Source organism: Mus musculus, chromosome 11 (genome assembly GCF_000001635.26).
Source record: "Mus musculus strain C57BL/6J chromosome 11, GRCm38.p6 C57BL/6J".
Taxonomy (NCBI): domain Eukaryota; kingdom Metazoa; phylum Chordata; class Mammalia; order Rodentia; family Muridae; genus Mus; species Mus musculus.
In genome coordinates, this window is record NC_000077.6 from 68786050 (window position 1) to 68811346 (window position 25297).

General features: G+C 49.0%; 1 protein-coding gene across 4 annotated transcripts in view; it reads left to right on the forward strand.

The window, feature by feature from the left end:
- Positions 1 to 25297, forward strand: part of Myh10 (myosin, heavy polypeptide 10, non-muscle) — a 124712-nt gene that overhangs the window by 94135 nt on the left and 5280 nt on the right. For all 4 annotated transcript variants that reach the window (NM_175260.2, XM_006534489.3, XM_017314835.2 and 1 more), the window contains 15 exons: positions 1289 to 1495; positions 4056 to 4193; positions 4568 to 4691; positions 5814 to 5985; positions 7007 to 7219; positions 11283 to 11427; positions 12201 to 12407; positions 14766 to 14870; positions 15528 to 15680; positions 16059 to 16307; positions 16791 to 17003; positions 18578 to 18790; positions 21076 to 21237; positions 22744 to 22872; positions 24111 to 24199. In NM_175260.2, the coding sequence (NP_780469.1) occupies positions 1289 to 1495; positions 4056 to 4193; positions 4568 to 4691; positions 5814 to 5985; positions 7007 to 7219; positions 11283 to 11427; positions 12201 to 12407; positions 14766 to 14870; positions 15528 to 15680; positions 16059 to 16307; positions 16791 to 17003; positions 18578 to 18790; positions 21076 to 21237; positions 22744 to 22872; positions 24111 to 24199 (2519 nt within the window). The remainder of the gene's footprint in view (positions 1 to 1288; positions 1496 to 4055; positions 4194 to 4567; positions 4692 to 5813; positions 5986 to 7006; positions 7220 to 11282; positions 11428 to 12200; positions 12408 to 14765; positions 14871 to 15527; positions 15681 to 16058; positions 16308 to 16790; positions 17004 to 18577; positions 18791 to 21075; positions 21238 to 22743; positions 22873 to 24110; positions 24200 to 25297) is intronic.

Here is a 25297-nt window from a genome sequence, read left to right on the forward strand (position 1 = left end):
GCAGGGTTTTCTCTCATTTGTACAGTGTTTTTTCACCGCAGAGATAATGGCTACATTGGGCCTTATGGTTTAGATTTGTGTAAGTTAAAATCAGCCTCGGCTCTTGCCACGCTCCTTCCCGATCTTTGGACACACAGCATGTTTGCTGTGAAGCTTGTGTTTAACCCTGTGTGAGGCGGGGCTCCTGGTGCTGTCTGCTCGTGCCTGCTTGTGAGAACTGAGCAGGCCCCATTCCAGCTTCTCTAGCAACAGGGATCTTGCCCGCTGCAGGCAATTGCTCAGAAACTTTGATGGGTGACAGCAACGCTATCAGTGTTGAAGGCAATATCATTTGGTATGTGATAGGCATTGATGGTTGCCGAGAACTTTGTTTTGTTTTGATTTGGTTTGTTTTTTTCAGTGGAGACTCACTTTGTAGCCCAGGCTGGTCTCAAACTCATGGCATCCTCTTGCTTCAGCCTCCCACGTGCTGGGATTATAGGCATGAGCCACCACACCTGGAACATTTATAGCACTTTAATAGTCCCCTCTCCTATTTATCGATCCCTTCCTAACATAATGGACAAACTATAATCCTTAAAGTGGTAAGAACTTAGTATGTATTATTCAAGATAACTTAGGGCAATAGAAACAACCAAAAATATCTCCTGTACACAAAGCGTACTTGAAGTTTCTGCCAGATATGTTATGTTATGTTGTGTTTGTTTTGTTTTGAGGTAGGATCTCTCTGTGTACCCTTGGATAGCCTAGATCTTGCTGTGTAGACCAGGTTGGCTTGGTACTCACTAAGATTGTGCCTGTGTGTTCTTAACTTGCTGTGTCTGAAACAGTTGGCACTGACTACTGAAACTCACCCTGGGTGAGTGACAACCCTGTGGTGTGTGCACCCTGGGTGAGTGACAACCCTGTGGAGTGTGCACCCTGGGTAAGTGACAACCCTGTGGTGTGTGCACCCTGGGTGAGTGACAACCCTGTGGAGTGTGCACCCTGGGTGAGTGACAACCCTGTGGTGTGTGCACCCTGGGTGAGTGACAACCCTGTGGAGTGTGCACCCTGGGTGAGTGACAACCCTGTGGTGTGTGCACCCTGGGTGAGTGACAACCCTGTGGTGTGTGCACCCTGGGTGAGTGACAACCCTGTGGTGTGTGCACCCTGGGTGAGTGACATCCCTGTGGTGTGCACCCTGGATGAGTGACAACCCTGTGGTGTGTGCACCCTGGGTGAGTAATGTCACTGTGGTGTGTGCACCCTGGGCGAGTGACCACTATACTCTGAATTGTGCTTTCAGCTGCTGGAAGAGAAGAATATCCTGGCAGAACAACTGCAAGCCGAGACCGAGCTCTTCGCTGAAGCAGAAGAGATGAGAGCAAGGCTTGCTGCCAAAAAGCAGGAACTGGAGGAGATTCTCCATGACCTCGAGTCCAGGGTGGAGGAGGAGGAAGAGCGGAACCAGATCCTACAGAATGAGAAGAAGAAGATGCAGGCGCACATTCAGGTGCCTGCCTGCCGCAGTTCTTAGCGCTCTTTTGGATTTGTTGAGCACATAGATTCCTGTGTCTATGAGAATAGGTCCTGTGTACCACTCAGTCATTTGAACCATACATTTAACACGGTTTTTTGTTTTGTTTGTTTTTTTTACAAACATAGGTTTATTATTTAAGTAGGACTCCTTTGCATTCCAGTGTGTCATCTTACAATGTGAAGACACAAGGTCAGAATCCACCCAGGATCTGGCGCATTCCATAGAGCTTAGGTGTCTCTTTATATTGTTGTCATAATTCTTACACTCTCCCCAGTGATTACATGAGCATCTCCTACCTGGCTTGGTTCATAAGAAATGTGCAGCACAGGGAACAGTTAACCCCAGCCTGGTACCTTAAAATATCAGCTCTGGTCACAGAGCTCACTACCATGAGACCTTAGTTGGGGACTGGAGCGCAGGTGCCACATGACCCATGTAGAGCCAGCTCTGTCCTTCCTTCTTTCCATGGGTCCTGGGGACTGAGCTGGGGTCGTTCAGGCAGAGCATCTCCCCGGCCTTGCAGCTTAGGTTTAATACAGTTTTGTATGTGTGCGCCATGCTACAAAGGTCAGAGGACAACTTGTAGAAGCTAGGTCTTCCGCAGGTGTGGGTCCAGGTGACATCAGGCTTGACAGCAGGCACCGTTGTACCCTGAACCATCTTCCTGGCCCTCTCCCTATTTTTTATACTAAATTCTAACTACTACTGTATATGAGATGCTTGTAGTTCTTTATAAAGACTAGTGTTTCCTTAAGACGTGTATGTCCTACACCAGTTAGCTTCCTGCTCTGTTTATCATGGTGCGAGGTTCATGTTCTAACTAAACGCAGGCTGCTGCGTCGCCACTGTAATCTGTTATCTCCGTTATGACTGGAAATTCATGCAGTGCAACCTAAGATTACTCATGGCATTAAGAAATTACCAGGTAGGCTTTTTCTCTCATAGAATGTCAGGTTCATAATTGACTGGACAGCCCTGAGACCCGCATTTGGACCCCTTACATGGTTTATTTTGTTGTTTTCTTCTGCCTGTAGGACTTTGGATGATTTCTGATCACCTTTTTAACTAGAACTGTCTTTATATTTGATTTTGAAGATATGTTTCTTGGTTTTGGCATTAATATAATTAAGTAGAAAACCTAGAACATAGAAAAGTACGTAGAGGCCCTCTGCCCCAGCCCCTTCATAGTCCCATTATTTTTCAAGAATTGTTTGAAACAGCGTACAGATTTGTTTTAGTCATTGAAATTATACTAGCACACTGCTGTACGTTTGCCGCCTTGTGAGTGTGCAGAGCAGAAGTACAGTTAGCAAGGAGACAGCCTGGCCTAGAGAGCAGAGGAGGCTTTTTTTTAAAAGATTTATTTATCTTATGTATATGAGCACACTGTCGATATCTTCAGACACACCAGAAGAGGGTATCAGATCCCATTATAGATGGTTGTGAGCCATCATGTGGTTGCTGGGAATTGAGCTCAGGACCTCTGGAAGAGCAGTCAGTGCTCTTAACCACTGAGCCATCTCTCCAGCCCCCAGAGGAGGCTTTAAAGACCTCAGTCACAGAGGTCACAGCCTGTGAGACTTGGAGATTCTGATCCAAGCAAACTCGTTTGTTAAAGTACCTGTCATTTTTATTGGGAGATAAAAATAAAAGCAGGCTTTTCAGATGAAATAGCATGCTTGGGGTTTGCTTTAGGATAAGCCAAAGGAAAAAGGAAGAAGGTGGAGGTCCCAGTGAAGGAGACCTGGCCTGAGGTGACCCGTTATATACACTTCAGGTGGCCTGAGGGTCACTGTGCCCGCAGAGACGTGCTTGGGTTTTTCTAATAGAGGTCACCTTTACACCTCACAAGATTCTGACATTAACCATAAGTAAAACCTTTGAGCAGAATTGTTATTGGGTTAACATGTACAGCCATGTCCACTGTTTTAACATCCTATGAATAATACAGGATGTGAATAAAGACAGCCGTGGCAGAGCAGGAAGGCGTCAGCACCTAGAGCTCTGCGACACAGGCGCGCTTGCACTGGACGAGCACGCTTGATGCGGTCGGTGCTGCTGTCCCAGGTGTTTCCTGGGTTGCTGATTGTTACTGTACAATGTGAATTTCAATTACAGGTTATACCTCCTCACAAATGGACCAAAGCTTAATTGCCAAAGCCTTTGCAGCATGCTCATAGTTTTGTGTATTGTTATGTGTTTGGCTTGGTCTGCCAGTGTTAACAGCCCCAGGCTGGCCTGCAACTCCAGCCTCCTAAGTGCTAGAGTTACAGTCGTGGCTGCCACCCCGCTTATTGTGTGATTTTTTTTTTTTTTAATCTGAATCACCCTGACGATTTCTTACAGTTGTATTTGAAAGCGTGGTTGCAGAGCTTGCCATGTTGGACTGACCCAATTTAAACTTAACCCTGTGAAGGTTCACAGATCTGTCTCATACTCACAAATACAAGCCATTTTTCCTGTGTGCTCTTGCTATGCAGCTGAAGCTGGTGGAGAAACTGGAGACACTGACGTAGGCTTTTTTTTTTCCCAGGACCTAGAAGAACAACTGGATGAGGAGGAGGGGGCCCGGCAAAAGCTGCAGCTGGAGAAGGTGACAGCAGAGGCTAAAATCAAGAAGATGGAAGAGGAGGTTCTGCTTCTCGAAGACCAGAATTCCAAATTTATCAAAGTAAGACCCTTTCCGTCTTACTTTATCAGGATGCAACAGAAAGCTGACACTCACTGAATGTGGCTCCATGCGAGGAAGAGAAAGTGCTGGAGAAAATTTCAGTTGTATTTACTTTCTCTGTAAAGGAGTTCTAAAGACAGGCTCTACTTAGCCAAATGTCCTACAACCTTTTCTAGTCTGTTCCATCTACGCCACTTGTAGTGCATCTGGTATTTGGGCTCTGAGCACAAGGCAGGCAGCAGGCAGGCACCAGGAGAGCACTGGCTACCCTGGGAACACCCCCTAGGCCCCGTTACCCACTGTTTCTCACATCAGAGAGAATCCCAAACCCAAACTCGCGTGTCTTTTCTGAAATAGATTTTTTTTCTACTTAGGAAAAGAAACTCATGGAAGACCGAATTGCTGAGTGTTCCTCTCAGCTGGCTGAAGAGGAAGAAAAGGCAAAAAACTTGGCCAAAATCAGGAATAAGCAAGAAGTGATGATCTCGGACTTAGAAGGTTGGTGTTGGCCCAGAGACCTTAGTGTTGTGCCTGAGTCAGAACAGCCCGGCGACTGCTTAGATGAGGAGTTCTGTTAACAGAGACCCTCCCAGGTTGCGTGGCTTGGTGTCTGGTGGGTGGAATGGAATCGGATGGGTTCCTTTGTTCTTTTTAACTTGCCTTTAATGGACGTTCTGGGCATTGGCTCCAAACACTGAGGAAGTGCCCTGGTGACACCTCACAAAGGGATTGGCCAATGGCAGAGCCTGGTGGGTCAGAGGTGAAACTGGGGAGAGGCAGCGGCAGCAACTCTGGCTGCTATGATGTCACAGTCAAGATGGCGGACGACAGGACAGAAGCTGTGAGGTCGGATGACCTGTCCTTAATCCTGCTGTCTGTACAGCGAGTGCTGTCTGTAGGGGCCCTGCAGAGGCGTGCCCACCAGCTTCCTTAAGCATACTTTACAATGGGAAACATGGGCTTGTATAGTTTAAAAAAAAATACTTGGGGTTGGGGAGGAATTTTAGGTGCTTTGTTTGTTTGTTTATTTGTTTGTTGGGTTTGGTTTTGGTTTTTTGGTTGATGTAGATAAAAGATGGACCATCAGCACAAACTTATTTTTGTCAACTTCCTTGCTACCCTCTGGGTCCTCTGCTAAAGCGATGCCCATGAGGTGGATGTGCCCATCCTGGGGCATCTTAGCAGAAGGAATCTTGTCAAAGAGTTTAGGACTCACGGGTCACACTGCTTGAGCAAATCACGGGAACAGAAGTGGTACAGCCTTTCTTAGGGCAAACATGTGGCCTCTGCCTGCTCCTCTGTCTGCTCGCCCCATCTTAGGGCTGGGGGCTAGCCTGGGGTTAGCTTCCTTCCCAGTTCTGGGCATAGGGATGGTGTGATACAGCACCAGATCATCTTGGCTCTTAGCAGGATAGACCCCTTTCCAAAGCAGGGGCAGCTTTGGACAATGCCCATTTCTCCTTCAAACCCTACCCGTATCCTCATCTTCTCACCGCCATTCCATCCTGGCGGCTCTCAGATGACCAAGCATGGACTCGGGATTATCAGAGCCATGACCACATCCACTTACTGTGTGTGCTCTGCAGTGTGGTGAAGGGCTGCTTCTGTCCTGCCTTACAGAACGCTTGAAGAAGGAGGAGAAAACTCGACAGGAACTGGAAAAGGCCAAACGGAAGCTGGATGGGGAAACAACCGATCTGCAGGACCAGATCGCTGAGCTGCAGGCACAGGTCGATGAGCTCAAAGTCCAGTTGACCAAGAAGGAGGAGGAGCTTCAGGGGGCGCTGGCCAGGTCTGCAGTCGGGGAGGCAGCTGGACGGGCAGGCCTGTGGTCCTGCATGGTGGCCTGGGTCTGGAGCACAGGAAAGCCCCAAGGAACAAGATATAGTTTCTTTGATGTTGGTTATGACATACATTCATGAAAAACCTAGCAACACACAAGTAGTGCAAGAGCTCTGAGGACTCACAAGAGTGTTAGTGTTTACAAATGGCATCTCAATCCCGGGGGCTCACACCAGAGAGCAAGCCACTTTACTGTAGCAGATGGTTCCTTTCTGTATGTTACAGATTAGTTTCAGTGTGTTTTGGGACTTTGGAGGAAATAACATTTCAGAAATAGTTCCTCTTATTCCATAATCTGATATTTAATCTAAAGCCATTTGGAATATTAAAACCATTCATTTCTATCAGTTAACTACCTGGCTCCGTGGTCTTGGAGTTTAATTTATAACATGTTTTAAATAAGAACAGCTTGTAACGGGGCAGAGCTGTAACACAGCTGGTAGAGTACTTGCCTACTGTGCACAGAACCCCAGCTCTGATCCCAGCACTACAAAAGACTGAGTGTACACTGCGTGCCTATAATTCCAGGAGGCAGAGGCAGGGGGACAAAAAGTCCACAGTCACCCCCAATTCTGTGAGTCTGTCTGGGTGCTTTTTAGCCTGGAAGCAGGCTTCTAACTTGGGTAATCCCAGCATAAAGTCCTGTCAACATGTGAGTTCAAAGATATGCCAAAGAACGGGGAAATTGAAGGTGTGGAAGTTGCAGGTCTTTGACTACACGCAGGTTGGTTCCAGCTGGTGGGACCACCCATTCAGCAGTGTTCTGACAAGAACATTTCACTACCAAGGACATTTTAAAGTTGAGAAACACTCTCACTTTGACTTGAAGAGCTAGTTTGGGGCCTTCCAAGGTCATTTACCTGGGAACCCCCTGCACCCAACAGCCCCAGGGAAGGGAGGGGTGTTGTCAGGCAGGAGACAGTGCATCCACACACCATCCTCAGTGTCTTTGTGCCTGGATCTTTTGACAGAGGAGATGATGAGACACTGCACAAGAATAATGCACTTAAAGTTGCACGGGAGCTGCAGGCCCAAATCGCAGAGCTCCAGGAAGACTTTGAGTCTGAAAAGGCTTCAAGGAACAAGGCTGAGAAACAAAAACGGGACTTGAGTGAGGAGCTGGAAGCTCTGAAGACAGAGCTGGAGGACACCCTAGACACCACAGCAGCTCAGCAGGAACTCCGGTGAGTGGGGGGCTCTGCCGTGCTGGGCTTTCCATCCCATTCCATACTGGATGCCATTCCAATCAATAGCCTGCTTCCTCCTGGAAGGATGGCAGGACAACTGGTGATGAAGTAAGTAGCTATGGTTAGTGACTGGCCACACAGGCGACTGAGATGTGAGACATGGTAGAAGCTGAAGTCAGGAGGGGACAAGGGGCAGGACCAGAGGGAAAGACTGGGTAAACATAGAAAGAAACCATGGGGCAGCCCGCACCTACAGGCAGTACAGTAGCCATGAACACTGAAGGGAAGCAGAGGAGGAAGGGGGGTACAAACAGGTGCGAAGCCCGGAGAAACAGCTCAGACAAAGAGTGCTTGCTTGCTGCATATTGAACCCAGTAGGCCCTGGGTTCAACCCCAGCACTGTAAAAAAGAAGAGAGTGAGCAAAGGCCTCAGGTATGAGTTGGTACTACACAGTATACTACCCAACAGCTAGGCAGGGGCTGTACCTACGAGCACAGGTAGACACAGCCTGAGAAGTTCATAGGTAGGAACCTATAGCTATCAGCCCATAGAAAGTCACAGCCCACAGACTAGGCAGGGCCACTGGCAATATAGATGTCATCTATGAGGCCACAGGGACACCTTCCACCTTGCTGACCTTGCCTCCTGCTAGTCACTGCTCCCTCCATGTGAATGTGCATCCAGACAGAAGGGAACCCACACTGCCTAGGCTAGTGACTGAGCTTGTTATGCCACACACACGCCTGTTGAAAGAAAGAGCACAGAATACTCTTGTTAAATTCAGTTCCCAGCACTCATATGGTGCTGCTTACAACTTCTTGTATCTCCAGATCCAGTGCCCTCTTCTGGAAACTACACACACACACACACATACACACACACACCTGTCAGACGCTCTAGGATGTGGATGATGGGCGAGCCACCATTGCCCCAGTGGGAGAGAGGCTATATCGTCAGCCTAAAGTAGACAAACAGGATCGTTTTTTTTTGGATTCGGGAATCAGGAGAGAAGTAGGTGTGGCACTGAGTACCCACAAGGGAGGTTAGTATGCCCAAAGCCAGTGCACCACCCCCACCCCCAAGCTTTCCAAGCAGGTCAGGATGTGACATCTGGATCTACTCATTGACCGGGAAGCAGCCCTGGGGAGAATGACAGATCTGTGTCTAGATAGCAGCTGGTTGCAGAGAACAGCGAGCCCAGGGCAGACACAGGTTTCGAGAGCACTCAGTGAAGAATGAGCAGCCAGCACAGCGCACCACCCAGGGTTTGGGCCACAAATGCTCGTTAGAGGTTTAAGTTCTAGCCCGCTTTTCAAAGTTTCTGCTTTACGCAAATCTAACTAAATTTGCAGTAGTATCCACTCTCAAAAGGTCCTTTGTATTTTTATATTTTTAATGAGGGTTGTGGTGTGTGCCCACGTGTGCAGATGCCTGAAGAACTCAGATCCCCTGACACTGGAGTTACAGGAGGCCAGAAGGAGGCCACACCGCTCCCTGCAACTGGACTGACAGGCAGTTGTGAGCCACCTGAGGGGGGTGCTGGGAACCGAACCCAGGAATCCAAAAGAGCAGAACAGACTCTTAACTTCTGGGTGGATTTCTAGCTCCTCAGATGGACCTTGAACCACAATTCTGATTATTTCCTCCCGCTCAAACTCTTGCAAAGATAAAGCTATACTGAGTGTGGTTGCTCATGCCTATAATTCCAAGTACCTGGGTGACTGAGACAGGAGAGTTGCCACAAGTTTGAAGCCAGCCTGGGCTACAGAGGAATTCTGTGTTTACAACGTGAAATGGTGTGTACACGTTTACCAGATCCAAGCTTGTGCTTGGTGGTGGCACACTCGAGGCATGGCTTTGGCTCTCCTAAAACCTGGGTGTGTGCTGCGCTCTTACTGAGACCGGTTAGAGTGTTCACCCGACCCTACCTTGTCCTCTAGTTTTTCCTTGATTGTGTGAATTGTGGTCATATCCTGTGACTTTGGGATTCAGGTAGAGACCAGGAAGAAACTGAAAAGACAATGAGCTGGCAGCAGGGGACTGGCCACCAGCTCTGTTGAAGTAATGTTGATGGACAGGCGACTAAGTGTGTGTGGCAGCAGCGCTTGCGGCTGAAGTGGACTTCTGTGACCCTTCAGTCTAGACTCCCGTCTATCCACAAAGCTGGCAGCTGGAGCAGCCCCTTCATGGTCATGACCTCTGCCCTCTCTCTCAGCTGAGAATAGGGAGAGAACTGTGTCCTTGGCATGAGTTTCATATCTGTGTTGGGAACAAGCGAAAGTACTTATCCTAAGTACTGCCATTTTGTTTTCAGACTCCATTTTAGTCACAGGGTAAAACTAAGTTCTAGTTCCCAGCCCTAAGGGACCTAGGGGACCCCCCCCCCATGCTGAACAGCTTCTGTTATTCATCTTCTCTCCCAGAACATAAAGACTCCCCTTCTCATCCTTTGCTCCCCAAAACATGAGGACTTGATTACTCTAAGTTTCTGTCATTGGCATTGACCTGGTATTTTGAGTTGTGCTGGATGTAGGTCCCCCTAAATATTTAAAAGCAAACAGCAAGTCTTCCAGATATGCCCTTCAGGGTGACTGTGGAGCTTGTGACAATCCAGACAAGCTAATGTAGGTCTTTGCAGGAGTGGGGTTCACCTTACTGGTTTCAGTGGGCAAGGAGGTGGTACTCAGAGGGCAAGAGCTCTACCATGAAGCTACATCGCAACCTCTGGTTTCCATCTGTGTCAAGCTATGCGCTTGACCCTGATGCTCAGGTTGGCAGATCTAAAGCCTGGCTTATCACATGTAGGAGCTGAATTTGCTTCTGGTTAGTAAAATAACTGGGTTGTTCATGTTGCCCCTATATGTCATATATATAAATATATATATATATATATATATATATATATAATATATGTCATATATATAAATACTAGAGAGCCACACAGAGGTGATTGGTACTAGTGATCTTCATGACGTAAGTGCAGTTACGTAGCCCCTCAACTTCATTCATAGCATTCACATCCTGTGATCTTTGTATCCGCTGTGCCTAGTACCAGACCCCCGACACCAAGACCTTTTCTAGAGAGAGATGACCCTTTAAAACCTGCCTTAGCTTCATCTCCCAAGCTCCATCAGCAAAGGGCTGAAGGACAAACATTAGATATCTGTAACTGCTTCACAGGAGGCTTGGTTAAGGTGTGGAACACCTTTGGGGCTACAAGCCTTGTGGGATTTACCTCAGAGAGTTGGCTAGACCGAGGAAGCTTGGCTTCATGTGTTAAGCAGACTGCATATAAGGACTAGATGGCCTGTATGGCCCATCACAGTGACTCCTGGCTGTAGGTCAGTGTATGGCTGTCACAGCGACTCCTGGCTGTAGGTCAGTGTGTGGCTGTCACCATGACTCCTGGCTGTAGGTCAGTGTGTGGCTGTCACCGTGACTCCTGGCTGTAGGTCAGTGTATGGCTGTCACCGTGACTCCTGGCTGTAGGTCAGTGTGTGGCTGTCACCGTGACTCCTGGCTGTAGGTCAGTGTGTGGCTGTCACCGTGACTCCTGGCTGTAGGTCAGTGTGTGGCTGTCACCGTGACTCCTGGCTGTAGGTCAGTGTGTGGCTGTCACCGTGACTCCTGGCTGTAGGTCAGTGTGTGGCTGTCACAGCGACTCCTGGCTGTAGGTCAGTGTGTGGCTGTCACAGCGACTCCTGGCTGTAGGTCAGTGTGTGGCTGTCACCGTGACTCCTGGCCGTAGGTCAGTGTGTGACTGTCACCATGACTCCTGGCTGTAGGTCAGGATATAGCTGTCACAGTGACTCCTGGCTGTAGGTCAGTATATAGCTGTCACCGTGACTCCTGGCTGTAGGTCAGTGTGGAGGGCACTGCTTCTAGAAGGATGTCTGATGCCACGGTGATGATCATGCCCACTTACTGCAAATAGCATGGCTGGTATTTGTCAAAGGACTTCCTGTAAGGTTTACTAAGCATGAACAGTACATAAAATGAGTTTTAATTTCATTGCTTAGTCCATTCTGATCTTCATACTTAAAAAAAAAATGTCTCTAGCACAAAACGTGAGCAGGAAGTGGCAGAGCTGAAGAAGGCTCTTGAGGATGAAACTAAGAACCACGAAGCTCAGATCCAGGACATGAGACAGAGGCATGCCACAGCGCTGGAGGAGCTTTCCGAGCAGCTGGAGCAAGCGAAAAGGGTGAGGGCCCTGCCTCGTGCCATGTCCCAGAGACCACTGTCTGCCCTTCTACACCTCACTCCTCACCCTCGCTGTGCCCTCCCACGAGGGCCACCTTCCTCCTCCCTCCCCACAGATTTCCTTGCCTTCCTGCTGTTTTGCCCCTGTGCTCGCGCACGCACACACACACACACACACACCTTTCTCTTTTCTACTTAGCTACAGGCCACCCTTCCCTGTACAGGGTGATGGTGTTAGCATGTTAGTGAGGGTCAGTTTCTGCTGTTTAATACTCTCTCTGAGAGTCCTAACTTCAGCACTGTCGCATAACCTGTCATCGTCATTTAAAGGATAAGGAAACTAAGGCTCAGCACATAAGCTTAGTCACCCAGCTAGTAAGTGGAAAGACAGATTAAAGCCAAGTTCCGTAGCCTCATCTCTAACCTCAGCCAATGGCTCAGAGAAACCCAGCCCCTGGTCCAAACTCAGTAAGTTTGGGAAAATGTTTCTAACAACTTGCTACCGAAGGCACGTAGTTTCTTCCTCTACCCTATATGGACAAGAAGAATGACACGGTCCAATGGGTTCTCAGTCCATAGTTAGTGCTCCAACAACTCACAAGGCGTTACACCCAGAACCCTGGCAACTCAGCACAGTGGGTGTGCTCAGGCATTCCTCCAGCACGTGGTATTGTAGGCTCACTGTGTGCCCACAGAATTCTGCAGACAAAAGCAGTGCTTTTAATGGAGTGTTGTGAGACAGCCGCTGAGGAATTCCTCCCTCCCCTCTCCTAGTTCAAAGCCAACCTGGAGAAGAACAAACAGGGCCTGGAGACAGACAACAAGGAGCTGGCGTGTGAGGTGAAGGTGCTGCAGCAGGTGAAGGCGGAGTCAGAGCACAAGAGGAAGAAGCTGGATGCCCAGGTCCAGGAGCTCCATGCCAAGGTGTCAGAGGGTGACAGGCTCAGGGTAGAGCTGGCCGAGAAAGCAAACAAGCTACAGGTATGGGCTCTGGCGGCGTGTTCTGTTGCATACCTGGAAAGTGTTGTCCCGATTAAATATGGCAGCTCGAGGGTATGTGTGTGTATGTGTGTGTGTGTGTGTGTTTAAGATAAACTTAAGGTAAACAGTCCCTTTAAAGAATAAGACCGGTGAGTTTAGACCTGGCCAGTACGGCTGTGGCCGAGGGCATCTCACCTTCTCCTTAGTCCAGGAAACACAAGAGCACTCAAGAGACTGGCTGTGCACAGACGTGTTTAAAGTATTTCATTGGCACAGGTTCTTTTTCCTGATTTGGTTGTCATGTATTGTAAACCATTAAATACCCTGGGACCAAAATCGGTGTCTTTCTCATTTTTCCTCAAGAAATGGAGCCGCACATGGGCTCAGCTTTAAAGCTGCTCACTGTCGGATGTGGGCAACAGCACCGATCAGAGACTCCATCAGTGTCTGGTAATGGGCTCGGGTGTAGCGAGTAAAGTGACTTCCCAGAGGAGTGTCTGTGCTGCTGCCCACTGCACAAAGGACAGAAGCTGCCTGTCGCTTCGGTTTGAGGTCTCCCTGGGCTTCAGTGGTTTGCTCTAGTGAAGGAACACAGGACAGGGAAGGAAGCTGGAGCTAGTAGACTCTGTGGTGGCCAGCTGGGGAATCTCCAGCCCAGTCCCACAGCAGGTACCCAGTTTCTCCAGCAGGATGGGGACAGTGTGTCAAGTGTCGCCCTTCAGGGATCCTGTCAGACACTCAGCAAAGTAGGCTGTTGCTGAGAGGTGGGTCCTGTAGGCCCTCTGCCTGGAAGGACAGCAGGCACTCAGCACAGGCCACCTGATTTGCCCAGATAATCTAGGCACAGTGGACCTAGAGAATTGTAAGACCCCACGTGAAATCCAACTTTCTGAATCTAGCCAGGGATGTTAGAAGCAGGCCTTTTAAGGAGAACAGCCTCTGGCCTGCTGTGTACAGATATCCCTGTATGCCTGTGTATGGGGCTCTCATGGATCTTGGAAGGTGTTCCTGAAAGGCACTGTTAGAAACAGTGTTATGACTAAGGTGGGCGACATCAGTGGTTTCCCAGAAAGCACTGGGCTCCTACGGACATAGCCACTTCCCTCCATTGCATCCTCACACAGCTCCACAGGCTGGGCTAGGAGGCTGCAGGTCATAGGAGCTAAAGGCCTCCTCTCTGGCTCTCTTCAGATCTAAGGTAGAACAGGCGGTCCCTCTTAACACCAGAGATCTTCCCCAGTACCCTCCACCAAGAGCAGGGAAAAATGAGCTCTCTGAAGGATGTTGCTACAAAGTAATAGAAGCAGGGCTGTCTTGTTAGGCATACAGTGTGTCTTCCATGTAGCTCCCTGTAATAATACAGCCAGAAGACAAGTGAGGACAGGCTACCCTGCTGCTCTTCCACTTCATATGCACAGCACTCACAAAAGATTTTAAAATAAAGACTTTTCCAACCCTTTTAGAAAATTGTTTTGAATGTGCACGTGTGAGTGAGTGTGTGCATGTTTTGAGACAGTTTGTCTGTGTAGCCATGGCTGTCCTGGAACTTGCTCTTAGACCAGGAGGACCTCTCACAGAGATCTGCCTGCACCTGCCTCTGCCTCCCTAGTACTAGGACTAAAGGTGCTCCACCACTGTATATTCTTTTGAGTCTTGTCCACATGTATATCTGTGCATCACCCATATGCCCAATGCTCACCAAGGTCAGAGGGTGCAGGTCCCCTAGGACTGTAGTTACAGACCATTATGAGCTACCATGTGGGAGCTGGGAACTCTTCCAGAAGTGCAACCAGTGCTCTTACAGTCTGAGCCATCTCTCCAGCCCTTTTTGGAGACATCTTTCATTGAGGAGGAAATGGGGGAAGTATCACACTATTGCTAAAATCTGATCATCACACTGAATGTAGACCTGTTCCTAAGAGCTGGAAACATATTGGCTAATTGTTAGCATGCATATTTCCTTCTGAGTCCCTTAAATGTTGAGTTCTGTAAGAATGTAAATTCCATGTGCCCCCAGTGTGCCTAGTGTAAATTAACATGAAAGAAAGCACCTGCTGGCCCAAACTGGCCCTTCATGTCCTCCAGCTGAAGTGGTTTTATTTTGTCTTTTCGTGGCCAAAGTAAAATACAAAGAGGATCCCAGGGTCCAAGCACCCCCTGCCCTTTCAACCAGAGGCCATGGGGAGGTGGCTGCGGAGGAGGTCTTAGCTCCACCCTGGGTGGTAAGCATTATTCACTGAATTTGCTAGTTAGAATTCTCACACACGTGACACTCACGCACTGTTCTGTTCTCTATGAGCTGTGGTGATAGGTCTTTTTCTCGCTATGGAACTGAATTTCATCCTTACCTCTCTGCAGAATGAGCTGGATAATGTGTCAACCCTGCTGGAAGAAGCTGAGAAGAAAGGTATTAAGTTTGCGAAGGATGCAGCTGGTCTCGAGTCTCAACTACAGGACACACAGGTACTTGGGGGAGCAGGAATGGAAGGGGGAGGTACCAGACTTTGAATCAACAGAACTTTCAGCCAGCTGAGGATGGGAATAAAACCAAGCTCTGACTGATGTTGTGTCACAATGTCACATATGTGCCCAGGGCATGTTGTCACATATGTGCCCAAAGTGTATGCTGAGTGCATCTCTGTGACGGAGCAACCAATGAGACGGTGTTTCTGCGTTTGGGGTGAGGGGCTTAAAATATGGAGGTAGAAGTCTTGGATAGACACAGTAATTAAGTTACTAGGGACAAGTTCCGCATCCAGGGTTGACCCTGAGCAGCCTGGTCAGCAAGACTACAGGAGGCAGAAGCCATGCGTCACCTTGAAAAGTGCTCGAGTTACAAGCAGCAAGGACATGCTTGCACACAGATTTCGGGGAAATCAGTCAAGCTAAAAATAGGAAGGAAAAATGATTAAAGGGGTGGCTGAGACTTATCCTATAGAGAGATGCCTGCCAAGTGCTGGGACTGAGGCAGGGGAGTGCCAAGGAAGAGACTGCAGCAGCTTTCTTTTTATGGCATAACTGTCCAGAGACTTACTTCCGTTTGGATCTTTCGTTCTCCTGATGGGATCGAGCCCCCGAGTCTGCTGCAGGTAACCTAGACACCCACTCTTAACCACACAGGAGCTCCTTCAGGAAGAGACACGGCAGAAACTGAACCTGAGCAGTCGGATCCGGCAGCTGGAGGAGGAGAAGAACAGCCTTCAGGAGCAGCAGGAGGAGGAGGAGGAGGCCAGGAAGAACCTGGAGAAGCAGGTGTTGGCTCTGCAGTCCCAGGTGTGTGTCATCTGGGGAGCAGCGGTGCCCTAGATGTATGCAGGGACAGTGCAGCCTGGCCACAGGGACTCTGTCTCTGCATGTGGGACAGTTAATTGGGTTGAACTAAATTAAGCTCGTTACATGGTTTTTCTTCCTTTGACCCAGTCAAACACTGATGTCCTCTTTATAACTTCACCACCTTACAGACAGAGCGTGGCTTCATGGGATGCCAATACAGCTGCCATTTTACAGCTTAGCTAAGGGTTCCTTCCACTCCAGGGCTTGTGTTAAAATCATCCCATGCTGGTTTATAATATTGGAAACAAGTGTTTATTCTTGAAATGCAAAAGTCAGACGAGTTGTTATCTGACCCTTGCCTCCTTACCCCAAACCCAGCTGGCTGACACCAAGAAGAAAGTGGACGATGACCTGGGGACAATCGAGAGTTTGGAGGAAGCCAAAAAGAAACTGCTCAAGGATGTGGAGGCGCTGAGCCAGCGGCTGGAGGAGAAGGTCCTGGCGTATGACAAGCTGGAGAAGACCAAGAACCGGCTGCAACAAGAACTGGATGACCTGACGGTGGACCTGGACCACCAGCGCCAGATCGTCTCCAACTTGGAGAAGAAACAGAAGAAGTTCGACCAGGTGAGGGGTTGCCTGTCCCCGGCCCTTAGGTTCCCCATCCTGACAAGGCTCACTTGGGTTTTGGGTTTGGTTTAAGACAACCTTTTCTTATTTAAATGCAATACATATTTATACAGTGTTCAGAATGCATAAAAAGGAAGTGTGTGGGGGACGCCTGTGAGTCCTGCACAGAGTTCTTAGGACGAGCAGTCTCGGGCTTGACAATGTCTCGTTTGGGAACATGTGTGTCTGTATAATGACATGCTGTGGACAGGACCCAAGTGTCAACCTAAAATTCATTCATGTTTCACATAAGCCTGTACTTACAGCCTGTACAACGTTTTGTGTTTTGACTGTGACCTATCCTATGAGGGCAGATTGGAATTTTCCAGTTGTGGCACTGTTGGCTCTCAGAGAGCCTTGGGGACATATGGATGGATGGTCAGCCTGCTGTGTTCTTAGACTCAGTGAGTGGCATTTTCACTGTGCTCTGCTCTCACACAGCTGTTGGCAGAAGAAAAGGGCATCTCTGCTCGCTATGCAGAAGAGCGGGACCGGGCTGAAGCTGAGGCCAGAGAGAAAGAAACCAAAGCGCTCTCCCTGGCGCGGGCCCTTGAGGAGGCCTTGGAGGCGAAGGAGGAATTCGAGAGGCAGAACAAGCAGCTTCGAGCAGACATGGAAGACCTGATGAGCTCTAAAGACGATGTGGGGAAGAACGTAAGTCACCTGTAGTTGCAAGGGACAGAAAGGGCCTGGGACACAGGCCCAGAGCAGAGCCAACTCGAGCCCTGTCCTGGAGGCAGATAGGGGCCAATCTGCTCTCATTCACCTGAGCCAAGATACATGTGGAAATCTGCAGGTATGTCCATGTGCCGTACACATGCCCAATGCCCTTGAGAGCAGAAGAGGGCATTGGATCCCTTGGAACTAGACTTACAGGTGTTTGTGAGCTGCCATGTGGGCTGCAAATTGAAACCAGGTCCTCCACAAGGGCACTCAGTGTTCTCTACCGCTGAGACAATCTCCCCAGACCCCATTTGTGGAATTCTTGCAGCAACCCTAGCAGGTAGCCAGATGTTGAACCTTACCCTGGCCCTTCCTGCCCCAGTTCATCCTGTCAGGCACCTCTCAACATGGGCATCTACAATATCAGTGGTTGCAAACCTAGATATTCCAAGATCCCCTGGAAAAAAGAGGTTTGTGGGAACTGAAGCACATTTCTTCCACTCCCCACCCAGCCTTCCCTGTGAGACCTGAGTGCTGGCCTTCAGGGTATGGGTAGTTGTCAGACTTGCAGTTTAGAGATTTCTGTGTGCTCTCACAGGCATGCCTTCTCCAGAGTCCCCATGCTAGTTCCTCACCCTGCACCCTCCCTTAGTATCTGACCAGCAGAGAGCTGCAGAGTAAATCCAGACCTGCAAATCAAAGATGACGTTCCCCTGGGCTCTTCTCCTAGCTTGCATTATTTTGGGGTTTTGAGACAGAGCTTCTCTGTGTAATAGCCCTGGCTGTCCTAGAACTCACTTTGTAGACCAGCCAGCGCTAGCCTTGAACTCATAGAGCCCACCAGCCTCTGCATCACCGTGCCCTGCTTCTCCTGTTGTTACCCCATGCACTTTGTAGCCAAGACCTGTTTTGTTGGTTTTGAGAAGTGTGGAAACAACCATAAAGAGGTGTGGTCTGCATGGATCCAAGCCATCTGACCATATCATAGGTGATGGAAGACCATCCTCATCCTGCCGGGCCTTCTGCGTACAGCTCCATGGCCAAGAAGAGCATAGCCAGGATAGATCCAACCATGTAAAAGTGAAGAGAAGACTGTAGTGGTTCTATAGTCATTTTCTCTAGTCATCAACATTCTCACACTCATGGTGACTGCTGAGTTACCAAACACTACTTAGCAAATGGACCTTCCTAAGTTCTGTGGCTTGCCCCTGCCAAGCTAACAGCACATAGGTCTGCTTCAGGAGGTCAGGCGGTTAGTTGGGATAGGAGGTAGAGGACCTCAGTACACTGCCAGTCTCAGAAGGCTCATCTTGGTGGAGACTGTGTTCAGAGAGAGGTCAGACCTCATGGCCAGGCCCTGCTTTTCAGACTGCCTCTGTGGCAGGCTGCTCGAGAGCCTTCCCATTGTGAGTGATCTCTTCTGAGGCTCACACAGCAGGCGCCGTGACTGTGCTTTAGCTTCAGAGCTCTGTCACGCGAGTCGGGTGATTAAAACACGTGTGACCACAGAACTGCGAGATTAGGTCACATCTCTGCTCACCAGCCCTGACGCTTCCTTGCCTTAGGTCCACGAGCTTGAGAAATCCAAGCGAGCCTTGGAGCAGCAGGTGGAGGAGATGCGGACCCAGCTGGAGGAGCTGGAGGACGAGCTGCAGGCCACTGAGGATGCCAAGCTCCGCCTGGAAGTCAACATGCAGGCCATGAAGGCCCAGTTTGAGAGGGACCTGCAAACCCGAGATGAGCAGAATGAAGAAAAGAAGCGGCTGCTGCTTAAGCAGGTGGGTGGAGGGAGGCTCTGCCGTGCCCTGGGAAGCACTAGCAGGAGGAAAGGCTGAGTCTGGCAGTAAGGGGTTTAGATAGTCTCTCTCCAACATCACTGCTGCCTAGCCAGGCTGTCTGTCCATCAAAGGGAAGCCATGAGAGCACTCAGGGTCTAAGAATAGGGACCCACCTGCCCAGCAGATGGGGGGACACTGCAGATTCCCATCACTCAGATGTCATGGCCTCCTTAAGTCACCCACCCTTAAAGGGCTCCTTAGAAGAGAAAGAAAAGGGTTGATAGTTAATTTTGTGAGTGTATGTTTGGTTGGTTGATTGGTTTCTTCTCTATGTACTCAAACTCAGAGTTTAATTCCAAGTGCCTGGCTTATATTACATTTTTTAAACCTAAAAAGAATCTCACGATTGGTCTGGAGAGATGGCTCAGTGGTTCAGAGCACTGGCTGCTCTTTCAGAGGTCGTGAGTTCAGTTTCCAGCCCACATGGTGGCTCACAGCCATCTCTAATGGGATCTGATGCCCTCTTCTGGCCTTCAGCTAGGCATGCATGTCATATTAAATATAGACAGAACGCTCAAAATATTTAAATAAATAGATCTTAAGGAAATTTGTGGTTGATGTTTCTGAGGTATGTGTGTGTGTGTGTGTGTGTGTGTGTGTGTGTGTGTGTGTGTGTGTGCGTGTGCTTTGAAAGTGATTTTGGATACTTTGAGTGTCCCTTGGAGTTCATGGAAACCAGTCTTGATTTATATTTAATTTTATTTTACTACTTTTGTTTCACTAACATTAACTTGATTCATTCTTTATTGTTGACTAACTTACGCCAAACGTAGTGAGTTAAAGCCACATTTCTGGCGTCCCGTTTCTGTGGGGTGGCCTGGGTTGGGCTGGAGGAGGTGACGCATGCGCTCACCCTCCCAGCATGGACAGGAACCTCAGCACTTGTTAGCAGCCTGGCTGAAGGCTGCTCGCATGCCCTGTGGAGGCCACCTGCCCAAGAGCAAAAGGCCCAGGGAAGCCAGCGAGAGCTGTGCCTTTACAGTTCATCCCTCTCGTCCTCTTCTCTAGAAGTGAGTCCCAAGTTCAGCCCACACACAGGACCTCTTCAAGGACAATTTTCCAAGAACTGATAGATGTATTTAAAGCACACTGAAGAACCTCAGGGCAGTTTCCATACCTAAAGAGCCTCCTTATCCCAAGCGCAGCAGAGCCAGATCTGCAGCATACAGTCAGGTGCGGAGACTCACCACAGTGGAAGCAACCATCTGTCCCTTCCTCCTCCTGGTCGTCTGCAGGAGCAGGTGCAACAGATCCATGGTCTCCCCTTGGAGAAGACCCCCCCTTAGGCTTCTTGGTGTCACTCAAAGAGCACCTCCCTTCCCACTTTGCCAGTTCATGACAAGTGATCTATCTGCTCAGAGCCCCCACTGCAAGATCACCTAGGGCACCTACATACATGGGAGTTTTTCCTGGATGAATGGAAATGCAGGACAGACCAGGAAGCTCACGGCACAGCTCCCAGTCTGGACAGTTTTAGTTCATTGTTAGTACAGGCATTAGGGTTGGACTGAAATGATAAACACACACACACACACACCCGCTTCTCCTCTCCCACCCACCCCCTCTGCCTCACACAAGGGTACAAGTAACCAGGACTGTGCCATCCTGTCCTGTGGTACAGCTAAAGCGTCAAGAACACCCCAGAATGAGTGGCCATGGGGGATGGGGTGTGTTGCTCTACCCCAGCTCACGTTTGTCTGTGTATCTTCCTCTCCTCCTGTGTGCTGTGTGCTCTAAAGCTTTCCTGTGGCCTCAGCTGCTAGCTTCCCTTTGCTGGTCTATCAAGTGGGGCTTCTGCCTGGTCTGAAGCCCAAAACCTGAGCGAGCCTAGCTCTGCAGCATGGATCCCAGACACATAAGTCAGGCCTAGCTCCCTCGCTCCAGGACACGGTTAGGGTTAGGGTTGAGCCTGTTCCCCTGGCCTCTGGACTGCTGCCCTGTGCTCCAGGCGTCTTTCCTGTTTGTTAAATCATTATCCTCTGCTTCCTATCTTTCTGACTCAGTCACCTGGACTGTGAGCCTAAGGTCTTCCCTCTTGGGTCCCCTAGTGCTACCAGCAGGCGTGGCCTCTCCCATGGGGTGGTTTCCAAGACCTTCTGAACTAAGCCCAGACCTGCTAATAAGACATAGGGACTTGTTGGTAACAGGGACCTCTGCAAAGTGACAAGCTCCCCTAGCCAAAGTATCAAGAGCCCAGGATAACGTAATCCAACACTGTCCTTCAGGTGCGGGAGCTCGAGGCAGAGCTGGAGGATGAGCGGAAACAGCGGGCACTGGCTGTGGCGTCAAAGAAGAAGATGGAGATAGACCTGAAGGACCTGGAGGCTCAGATCGAGGCTGCGAACAAAGCCCGGGATGAAGTGATCAAGCAGCTTCGCAAACTTCAGGTAGGGATGGCAGGCTTACCTTGGTGGGACAGGCCACATAGCCTTACTGGAACCAAGATGAAACTGAAGCTGGAAGACCATGCAGCACCCAACTGTCACCTTGTCACCGAGCCACTGTCATGATGAGGACCAGAGCAGCTGTCCCCTAGGTTACTGGGTTTTCTTTTGAGTCAGAGCTGGGGATGGTGGCCAGGAGGAGTGTCCTTGCTGGAATCTGGTCCTGTGCCCCTAAATGCCCTTAGCAACAACTTCACTGTCTAGCTCTGTCTCCAAAGGGAAGTGGTGTCCCTTTCCTCCTGCACTGCTGGGAATGTAATTTTCAGACAGCTGCAAGCATCACTCTTGCTACCTGGATGATACAGTTCTATAGCCTCGCTGAGAAGAGGAGCGGTATGCATGATAAAGTACGGTGTGGGCTGACCCTGCTCTTCCTGGCTGGGTGTAGGCACTGATGGGAAAGGAAAGAGGTGTAAACTGTGACCAAAACTTCAGAAAAATCTTTCCTTTAACTTCATAATTCTACATCTTCATGCATCCATTCAACATCTTAGCCAAGGCAGGACTGTGCATGAACAGCCCCAGGATGAAGGAGATGGCAGTGGTGATTTGCTCAGAGCTGCACACATGCACAGCCGCAGGGTTAGGAGCAGAGGGTCCACTTTTGTGTGCTCTCTAAAGCTGGCGATGGCTGACCTTAGAAGAGCACTTGCTGCTCTTGCCCAGGACCAACCCAGGTTGGGTCCCAGCACCCACTGCATGGTGGCTCTCGTGCTGCCCTCTACTGGCCTCCGTGGGTACTGCATTCGTGGTGCATCGGCATACAAACTGGCTAAACACACACACACATACAAAATTTTAAATTTTTGAAGCTGAATTCAAACTTTTATTTTGACTTGATAATTACAAAAAATATTACTCATTACAAAAATATAATGCTGAATGTGTTTAATAGCTGTTTATCAGATATTCCCAGGTCACAGAATCTGTGTCCTTTTGCTTTGGGATGCTTATCCTGAGTTGGACTCTCAGCTCTAATCACACTCTCCGTCCTCCTCAGTCATGCTCTAGCTCGTTTCTCCAGTGCCTGTCACTGAAGCTGGAGTTCAGATGCAGCCAGGAGATGTCTGGCCAGCAGGCCACAGAGATCCTCCTGTCTGTTCCCCAGCCCGGGGACTCCAGGCTCAGCCAGCTTTTGTGGGTGCTGGGAATCCAAACTTTACCTTCATGTTTGTGTAGCAGCGACTCTCACAGCTCGCCTCTCGCCCTTTGAACTTCAGGATTAAGTAGAGACTGAGGTTGGACATCCCTATTTGATGATCTGTCTGTCGGGGGAAACATACATTAAAGCTTCATTTTCTTCATAGCTGGTTGAATTTTTATAATGAAAAGGTGATTATATCAGATGCCACTACTGTAGCTAACTAAGTGATACAGTTGTGTGAATGCATTTGTGCAATTCTGAGAATAAACGTCACTCCCTGAAAGGCCTTTCTTATTTAACCTCAGGCACAGATGAAGGATTACCAGCGTGAACTAGAAGAGGCTCGAGCATCTAGAGATGAGATTTTTGCTCAATCCAAAGAAAGTGAAAAGAAACTGAAGAGTCTAGAAGCAGAAATTCTTCAGCTGCAAGAGGTATCTTTGCTTTGTCCTTAGAGTCGCTCTGAGACTACAGGAAATGTGTTTTATGGCCTTGATGGTGTGATTTCAGTTCAGCACCCCTGCTAGCGAGCGAGCGCTCTGTTGCTTGCTTGTGCATATTCTTTTACCTGGCTAACGGCACAACAGCTCATTAGTAAGACAGCCTTCTAGAATGCTCCCCTGAGGGAAAGGGGTGGGATGGGTGAGGCCTGCCCAGGGAGGGATGTTGTCTCACACAGGAGTGCTGTCCCCTTACAGAAAGAGCGGCAGGTTCCGTTGAATTCTGGAGCGGAACATCTTAAAACAAGCACTTTTCACTCATCCTTTACGAAGGTCTCCATCATACGTAGCAGGCAGGACAGAATCCTACCCAAGTAATAAGGCACCTAGAGTGCATTTCTCTCTATACATTTTCCAGATTTTCTCAAAAGATAATGACCTGAAATGTTGGCTGGACAACAGTTGCCATGAGAACTCACCAGCACAGGCTACAGCCGCTGCTGAGACCCTGTCAGTCCGGGAGAGGCTGAGAAATGAAAACTGGACCAGACATGGAGCCGAGCCCAGGCTTAGCCTGAGTGCCAGCTTTTAGTCCTTTCATATTTTCTATTTTATTGTGTTTTATTTATTTCCTGTGGGATATTTTTCTCCTTCTGTGAGGTGTGTATGCATGTGCGTCAGGGAGTGAAACCGGGGCCTCGAGCACGCTCACACATGCCCCAGCACGGTTGATGGCTCCTGTCTCCATACACTCTGAGACACAGATTCCCTCTAAGGTTCTTTTTCTTCATCCCACAAACTTTGACACAGGGCAATTTTGCTGTCGCAATGCTGTATTTTTCTTATTTCTATGAATGGCTTCTTTGATCCACAACTAATTTAAAAGTGTGGTTAGACTTCCAAACAGACTCCATTTGCTTTTTGGTTGCTCTGTACTTCAGCATACCATGGTCAGCAGCTGCAAGGCCTTGAACGAGCTGTGATCTGGTGTGGCCAGTGTCTCTGTAGGGTTCAGAGTTGAATCTTGTGCTCGATGACTGTAGGGAACATGCAAGGATGGTGGGATACAGCCACTGCACACCAGTGACAGTGAAGCGCTTCCTTGGTGGCCTTTGTTTACTGGGCCTGTAGCACATCTGGCCTCCTTCCTTATAGAGACTGCTGCTTGGTTGTGTGGAAAGCATGAGGGGACTGACCATGGCCAGAGCCTAACTCAGTTTAAACTCATTCAGGAGCTGGCCTCATCCGAGCGAGCCCGCCGACACGCAGAGCAGGAGCGAGACGAGCTGGCTGATGAGATCGCCAACAGCGCCTCTGGAAAGTGAGTCTTCCTCGACAGCAGGCAAATGGGAGGGGTGGCGTGGAAGCGCTAGCATTCGGCCTACCCTGTGCACAGGCTAGGCACAGTCACCTGACATCGCAGAGTAAGTGGGCTTGCTCATCTCTTCAGGTCTAAAAGGATGACAAGAAGTCTGGGCATCCTCAGCCACTGCCTGTCACACATAGGGCCACACACTCATATGCCCATGCACACACATGCGTGTACACCTGTGGCGGTAGGTGCCACTGGCCTTACAGAGTGCACATCCACAGACTGCCTGAAAGCCTTTGGAACAAGAGATAGAACTCTTAGTTCCTCCAGCACCATGGCTGCCTAGATGCTGCCATAGTGCCCTCCATAATGATAATAGACTGAACGTGTAAGCAAGCCTCAATTAAATATTGTCTTTTATAAGAGTTGCGGTGTTCATGGTGTCTCTTCATAACAATGAAACCTTAACTAAAACACCATAACATGTATGCCAATATTGCATCCTTGAGTATACCTTGATGTACTGGCCATTACCATAGCTCATGGGGCCCACAGATGGATAAGACTGTTGATAACTTTCCTCCTCTCAGGATCCTAAATTAGCCCCTTCTGTTACTATGAATGTTTTCCAGCAAGGAAAAAGCTTCCTTGTCAGTACCAATTTGATTTCTCCATGTTGTCATGTATAGGGTTTACCATAAAGTTACTATAGGAAATGTAAAGTGGCAATCAATAGTTGTTTTTGTTTGGATAGTTGCCAAGACACCACTGACCAAACCTGGCACCTGAGGGCCTCCCTTTCAGACTTGGCTTGGCTAGTAGCTTCCTTACAATCTTCCTTGGAGTTTCTTGGTTTTGTTTTTGTTTGGGGGTTTGTTTGTTTGTTTGTTTTTTTCTTTTTTCTTTTTTTTTTTTTTGGTTTTTCGAGACAGGGTTTCTCTGTATAGCCCTGGCTGTCCTGGAACTCACTCTGTAGACCAGGGTGGCCTCGAACTCAGAAATCCGCCTGCCTCTGCCTCCCAAGTGCTGGGATTAAAGGCGTGCGCCACCACGCCCGGCTTGGTTTGTTTGTTTTTAATGATTTCTTTTGACCAATTAAGTTGCTTT